At 24.1% G+C, this 8,590-nt stretch overlaps 1 protein-coding gene across 1 annotated transcript; it reads left to right on the forward strand.

Moving 5' to 3' along the window:
- Positions 1-640: 640 nt before the first annotated feature.
- LOC129605608 (uncharacterized) lies at positions 641-3,242 on the forward strand. The gene is made up of 3 exons (XM_055515467.1): positions 641-997; positions 1,879-2,064; positions 2,973-3,242. The coding sequence occupies exons 1-3, from the start codon at positions 833-835 to the stop codon at positions 3,177-3,179; spliced, it is 558 nt and encodes a 185-aa protein (XP_055371442.1). The 5' UTR covers positions 641-832; the 3' UTR covers positions 3,180-3,242.
- Positions 3,243-8,590: the final 5,348 nt, after the last annotated feature.

Raw genomic sequence — 8,590 nt, forward strand, 5'->3', positions numbered from 1 at the left:
TATTAAATCGGATATTCCAAATTTATTTACGCCAATGGTCGTTTGTTTAAAATTATTTTATAATACAAAGCAATAAAAAATTACCACATCACGCTACGTCAAACTATGCGAAATAACAAACCGAAAATATAGTTAGCTATCAACTACCAAAGTCATTGTAAATATTGCTGATGTTGATAATTTCATAATTTATCATTAAGCTCTAACAATTTAAAAGCATTCTAGACTTTTTAAAATTCGAAATCTTTATAAAAAGAAGAACAATTGCTTATTGGTGAACAATTGTCTAAGAACAATTGTTTATTGTCTAAGAACAAAAAAAATCGAGGCTTAAATGAAGCTGAAAAAGTCGGTATATAGCTACATAAGGTATACATAATGTGTCTGTTTACTTTGTGTTAGAGTCCAATTCAACAAAATTAATTTCTATATGCATAATTCTATACCATGCTTACTACCATTCCGGCTTTTACGCACTGAATGCCAAACCCTGAATCCGACACTGATCTATTATCAATTTTAATTAATATTATCTCATAGAAAAATAACTGATATATAGTCAACAATCAGGTAATAACCAAATTTTAAAATCGAACTGATATTTTTGCTCTCTATATATATTTCAGAAGTAAACAAATTAACAGTATTGGCGCTCATATTAATCTAATCAGACATTAGTTTCGGATCAAAATCATTCGCACTAAAATAAAAGAAAATCATATTTAATTTATAATTATAAATAAAAACAATAACGGACGGAAAATTTGAAGAATTGTGCTATTAGTAATTTAATTAAATAAAATTTCTTGTTAATTAAGTTATATATAGAAAAATGGCAAATAAAGTTGATGTTATTATACAACCAAATCCGTATGATACACAATTAACCGAAATTGAGGATACAAAAGTTTATGCGATACCAGGTCCAACAACTTATATATTGTTTAATCGTTTATATTTTAAAAATTTCGCTGGAGTTCTAAAACTTTTAGAAGTGGTAAGCATTTTAAATAAATTATATTATTAATATATCAGGGAATATAGAATAATTGATAGATAGAATAATGAAAGATGCAAAATAGTCGAATAGTTTACAGGTTTCCGATATATTCGCTATTCTGTTCCCGCGAATTTGTGCGAACTCTCTTCAAGTTTGTTAATTTTTTTCTCTCCAAATGTGAAAGGAAAAGTAAAAAAGAGATCGTGCAAAATGAAGAAACCACAGACATCTTTATTCTTTCTTGGTCAAGTACATTATAGGAGTTTATGAAGAAACGCTGGCCGGTAATACTTTTTTATATTTATTTATAAATCATTCACGCTTTTTCGGAAGAATTTGAATTGACGATAACCTAATTTATATTTAAATTAATCATCCATATCTACCTCACACTTAATAAAATTATTGATAATAAAATTTATGTAATAAAAATACCTATGTGATGGATTTTCACAGAAGCAACATAAATGTTATCATTTTATGCAACGATCAGTGTTATTGTCATCATAGCTGTTTATAAAGTTTTCTTCATTATCAGCGTCGATTTTGATGTTGATACCGTTTCACTATATATATTGCCTATATAATTTTTCACTATTAAAAAATACCAACTTATTGACAGCTGTAAAATATTTTAAAAATTTCTAAAGATCTTGTATTTGTCAGTTTCAATAATTTGATAATTTGTTTGCGATGTCTGTGAATTATTAATACGAGTTTTTATAGCCAACACCCACTGGTTAGGTTAGAACACCCTGGTTTTAATTGCTTTTTAATAATTCAATTTGGCAACTTAAGTGACAATGTCCATACTTCTGCATGTTTTAATTATTTCTGCATAACATTCCATTTTCCAATTATATTTCATGTATTTCCAGGCTTTAGGAATGGTTTGTGTTGCACTGGCCGGCCGAAATTTTAGTATTGATCACAATTATTTAGATGAATTTAAACAAATAACATTTTTAATTATAACCTCATCATTTATGGTTGGAACTTATTTAGTTATGCTGTCAAGTTTATTGTCAAAACCATTTGGAGAATTAATAGGGCAAACCATTTATGTAAGTATCTAAAATGAAAATAATAAAAATTTTATATTTTAAAAATTATATTCATTGTTTAAACAATAAATTATGGTAACCCTTCTGTTTGTAAACTTTCACCGTATTTTAAAAAGTTATAAAATTAATACTAAAATTTATGACTAAAATATTATTAGTGATAAAATAAAAGTTATTAATTTCAAAACAACATTTTAATTGGATATAAAAAGTAGAGATCGCGTTGGACTAATTAAAAGATTAAAACCTTTACTCTTGAAAAAAAAATTCAAATGAAATTTTAAACGATGCCTATTCTAGTTAGTTGAAAGGGTTAGTCGAAACAGCTTCTGTAGGAATCCAAAGCTCCAACTTCCACTTAAAATTTTGCTTCCATTAATGTAACTCGTAGCTCCCATCAACGTTAATGAAAATGTTCTTTAAAAGAAGCACAATTTTTCAATTTAAATTTTTATAACATGCGCACGTGAGTTTTTTAGGTAATTAAAATTCAATTATAAAAAAAAATTTTCCAAAAACAAAAACCAAATAATTTTATTTTTGTTTTGCTTTTGGAAAGCTTTTGCTTCTGCCATAAGATTTTGTTTATTTGAATTTTAGATAAGATTTTCTGTTTATTGTACTATAAGAGCATTGAACTAAAAAATCTGCTAATTCAATATTTTTGTTTTATATTTTGATAAGATGTAAAATAATTTTGCCAAATTCACACAATTAGTTAATTGAGTTCAGTAGAGATTCAAAAGTTGTCTAGGCGTTTAAGAATCTAAATTTTATTTTTCATTAAATTGATTCAATTTTATCTCTACTTTAATTTTACCATCCTGTTATATAATGATATCATTGAATAAATACATACATATTTTTTATGAAATTCAATAATTTCTTATCTTATTTGAATTTTTTAGGAAATATTATATAATATTCATGCTGGTGTTTTACATTTAATTGTATCATCAATGGTAATGTCAGAAACACAAAATTATAGTGGCAAGAAGCAATATAATGTAACAATGGCATGTGCTATAGTTTCAATGATCAATGCAGTATTTTATTTTATTAGTGCATTCACAGGACATTCAAAATACAAAAGATACAATTATGCATATCAATAATTTTACAATGTAATTTCAATATAGAATTAAGTTAAATTTGTTTTATGTTTCTAAAATGATCAATTATTGTGTATCGTGTGATAAAATTAAGTTTTTTATGTTAGAAATTAAAGTTTTTATGGAAGAAAAAAATTTAATGGTTTGAGATTTTTTTAATTATTTTTAAAATTTTTATTTTTTTAATATAGCTAGTTAATAAGAGTTTGAAGTAAAAATTTACACTTAAAATTTTGCATATGTTCAGGAACCCAGCAAATTTTTCAATAATGGCTTTATCGTAATTATTATTATCGTAAAAATTTTAAAATACAATTATTTAAATAGAATTTTGCATACATTTAGGCGAACGTGATTTCTTCTTTAAGATTTTATACATTCTATAATAAATTTCAATTAAAAACATTTTCATGAATGAAAAAACTCTGAATTTTCAATTAAGAATTCAACATTAGTTATGATTATTTTTATACATTGTTTATCACTTTTGATATTTTTTAAATATTATTGCAAATTATAATTATGTCGAGCAAATGTTAAACCTTTTTAATTAAGTTTAAATGGTATGTAATTAAAGGGCAATTCAAAAATTACATTTATTCACAAATACATACATATGTAAGTATAAATTAGAACTTCTCATAAAAGAATCTGTTCTTTTTGTCCGATCAAATTATATCTCTTATATTAATATCGAGGGCTTATGGAGAAGAAACTTGATTAAGAATTTTTCAAAATGTTCAAAGCAATTTGAAAAAAATTAAACAATTTATAATTAATTCATTTTTATTCAGCGTAGGTAAATAGCCAAAAAAATTGAAATAAATTTTTAATTAATATAAAAAAAAATTTCATTAATAATAAAATTTTACTTATTGGAATTATGTATTTATTTAAAAATCACCAAGAATATGAATCTAGTAAGATTTTCGAATAATTTGCAAAATAGTTTTAAATTTGTTTAATATAGGGTTCGTATAAGTTTTTGATCTTCTGGAACATTAAGGGCGCATTACTGTAAAACTATCACAAGGTGATTAAATTAATATTTACTATTAATCAGTGACTTTAATTTTAAAAAAATTTCAATTTACACACAAAAATTTTTCAATATTTTGATTCTGTTCAATAAAATTTTAACATTATAAAAGCATAATTTTCTTCGAACTCAAACTAGGTTTTAATGTCGAAAGCTAAAGCGTATATGCGAATGAAAATACGTGCAAAATATAAAGTGGACATTTACGCTCTTTACATATTTATATACCTATATGTATGTAAATTTTAAAATTGTAATAAAAAAAGCCCTATAAATTTTCTCTTAGATTTATTTATTATAAATTCTGTTTTTAAACTCAAAGAAATAATATATAAAATTCAATTTATTTATTTGAAATCATTGTTTTTTTTTTTTTTGTTTTTCAAATAACCTGCCTCTACAAGGCGTATCGAATATTTTATAGTGACCATGATATTTAAAATAATAAAAAAGAAAAAAACCAAAGTATTTTGTGTGCCTTTTTTTTTTATTTTCTTCTTCAATTTCCTATTAAAAGGGTGTCGCTTTGAATATTAATTTAACAAAAAACCAAATTATCATAACCATTTGAAAGAATCTCTGGTGTGTTGTTTAACTATATATGATACAACGATGAACACGTTACTAAACATATGTAAATCTTTTCTATCTATTTTATTACTCTGTAGACATTTTTTTTTTTGTAACTTAAAATGCGCCAAGTCTATTTGAATTTTGAAAAAAAAAGTTTCTCCAATGGAGAACCTATTGAGTGCCTGACTACGTTGTAAAAGTACTATGGATTTGTTGAATACTTAAAAAATGGAAATAAATTATTAACAATTTAATTTTTACTATATTTTTTTGTATTCAACTCTATAATATTGTAATAAAATAAATTTTATTCAAAAAGATAATAAAGTAAAATATTAAAAAAATCAATTTAAAATAATAATTGAAAAAATAAATGAAAGTAATCGATAATAAAGGGAATTTATTTTGCAAATTAATTTACAATTTGTATTTTTTGTAGTAAAAATAAGAAAAGAAGCAACAAAGTCATAGTAGTTATTAATTTTGATGTAATTTATAACATTGTGAAAAATGTTTGTCAACATAATAGTGATACCAGACTATATTAGAGTATCTATAATATTTTATCATTTTGATATGGCAGACTCGTAATTGAACTTAAAAGATTTTTTTTTATAAAAATTAGTTGTGTGAAAATAAATAATTGGTCCTACATCCTAATTTATAACAAATTTTTAAATTATTATTACAAATTTGAATTACTTGCAATGTTTTTAGAAATATCACGGTCATCTGTTAAATTTTCATTTAAATTTTCAAATATTTTTCGTAATTCAAGCAATTATTTGTCTTCTCATTGAAAAGGATCGTATTGTTCCGCTAATTGTAAACTGCTAAACTGTCCTTCTATATGCTTTGTCTGAATATCTGAGCAAATAATTTATTATTTTTAAATATAAAGAAGTTTTGGTTGTTTAATAGATCTGTATTAACTATTTATTTCAGATTTAAATTTTAGCATCGTGTGATTTAATCCCCTGCCTCCTTCTCTTCTTGTATCAACAAGTAAAAGTTTTATTTACTAAGTATATACATACAAAATCTTACACTACTACATGTCACAAGGCAATTACATGTCACAAAGCAATTAGCAGATCTAAAGTAATTCTTGTGAAACCAATTGGAATAGTCAAACCCATAAAACTACACTTTATTAATTGTTTTAAATCAAATTAAAATTTTATTAAAACCAAATTGAATTTTTAATTTCCAAATCATAAAAACAAAAGTTCAAAGTTATCATTTATCAAGAACTTTAAAATTTTATCAAATTTGGTAATCTTCACTTAAAATCTTATATAATCAAACTGTTTTTATTTTATTTTATGTCTAATAATTTCATTTACCAAACTAAAAAGTTTTCTTCTTAATAAAGATAAGAGTACATTTAAGAATGTTTTCTTTTTGAAATTAATTCCAAAAAGTCATTATGTATGATTTCATTCTTATTTAATAATTCAACTCTAAAATTTCATTAGTTTATTCTTGAGTTGTTTGTAGGCTTATGGCACGTACATAACATGCGTAAATGTAAAAAGAAAAACAAAAAAAAAAAGATTTAAAATAATCCAAAAGTTTTGTTTTTGCGCATAATTAAAAGTAAAGTTGTTTATGGAAAGAGGAAATCAATAAACATTGAATTCGAAAAAAAAAAGAAAATGGCAATGTAAAAACACAATAAGAAATTTGATGAAAAAAGAAATGGAATAGGTTTTCTAGGCAATTTATGAGTATCAAACTATGAACAGAATATTCAATTAATAATATTTTTTGCACAAAATAAAAAAATCAAGCTGTTGCTAAATAATTTGCAAATTTATTTTTACAAAGATGGTATATGAAATTTTATGCTCTCTGAAATTTATTATAAAAAAAGTGGGATATGGGATTAGTTTCTGACTTTTTCATGTTTTTTTTTTTTAATGGGAACCTAAAAGACGCTGCATTTTCAGAAATACTCTTCTGGTTGGCAAATAATTTAATTCTCTTGGTTTGAATTTAATTATAACTTAGCTAATTAAGCTAATTTTTTATCAATATTTATAGAGTTGCTTCAGGTCAGTACCATCAGAAACGAAGTACTAGCGATGCATCCAATATCAGATAATATTAAGTAATCTGTCTACAACCACCAATTGTTTCACTTAATTCAAACAATTGAAACTTCCATGCGTCGTACGTTTACATGTGTATAACAAAATTTATATTTTCAATTAGAATTGAACATAGCCAACATAGGAGCAATAAAATGACAATAAAAATATTTTTTTCAATAAAAAATTTCTTACCGTAAATTAAAAACTAATTTAAAATGAAATTTCTTTCATAACCTTACATAACAAAAAAATCTTGTTAAAATTCATTTCAATTACACACACTTTCTGCCAGTTTTGGTAAACTATCATTAAAAAAAAAAAGACAATAATGATCATAACGACCTATCATGGTTAAAAAAAACACTAAGAAGCAAAAAATCAAACGGTACCATCATTGTAACTTTCAAAATATGACATTCTTTGATTGTAAGAGTTTTTGAACGCATGAACAGCGTTCGTAATATAGAAAACGTAACAACATGTACACAACACATACACACAACGAACTAGTGTTGAATAATATAAAATTGTAAAATTATGATTAGGTATTTTAATAGCAAATTGTATTCTTACATAAGTACACAACACCACACACATGAACACCTTTTTATATTAATAGTTAAACATTGGTAATTTAATTGTGATCACGTTCAATTCTTTTTATGTAATTTTTATTTTAAATTTCTTTTTTTATGAATTGTTGTCACTTTATGGATAAGTTAAAAGAAAAAAAACAGAAAACAAATCAAAAACAATTATCATAACTTTGATTACCTCAGAAATCCTTAAAGGAATAAATAAAATTTAGAAAACAAAGATTATTTTAAGACACAAGACACAGAAAAAATTGATTTGAATCAAACCAGGAATTTGCTACCTGGTTTGACCAATACAAAGAATTCCACTAAAATAACAAAATTACAATATTTATGTAAATGAAATAATTGACTACTTTTGGGATTCAAGCTTACGGATCTGCAATATAAGAAACCCAAAATTGAAAAAAGGAGAGGTGCAAAAATGTTTTTGTTTCAAGAAAATAAACCATTTATTAATTTCTACAAATTGTTAAAATTCCAGATTTTTACGAATTACCAGCTATGAGTTACATATTACCAATATTGTAAAACATTTCAAATGAGTTCTGTTTCGTAATAGAAGATGCCAAACGCTATCAAAAAAATATTTGTGGTTCCGACAGGATAAATTGTCAAAAAAAAGAAATTGCAATTTGAATGCTTTGAGTAACATGATCACAACTCTTCGTTAAATTTAATTCTCTAAAAAGCTATCTAGAACTTCTTCTAGAGAAATAGATTTATCGAGAGGATCCATTTATATATGTACATAGTTTAAATTTTTTAAACAGAAACACGGATGGACGGACAAGGTGAAATTAATATGCAAATTTTTTTCCAAATTATATTGAAAATGTACTAAAAAGAAAAAATTTTCAAAATTAATTTAGAAAATTTGCTTTCGCAATATAAACTCTAATATTATGGGGGGAACTTGCAAAATTGACACCAAAAATAATCGTAAAACTAAAATAGTTTTGAAAATTGTTCATATAAAATGCAAAATTTAAAGCATATAAGTACAATGTGAAAAGTTTCTAAACTACTATTGCAAATTTTAAAAAACTTTGAATCTTACTTATATTCCAAATATTATATTGGACACTTGTTTGAATAAACACTTTTTAA

This window comes from Condylostylus longicornis, unplaced genomic scaffold (assembly GCF_029603195.1).
Source record: "Condylostylus longicornis isolate FDR11 unplaced genomic scaffold, ASM2960319v2 ptg000013l, whole genome shotgun sequence".
Taxonomy (NCBI): Eukaryota; Metazoa; Arthropoda; class Insecta; order Diptera; family Dolichopodidae; genus Condylostylus; species Condylostylus longicornis.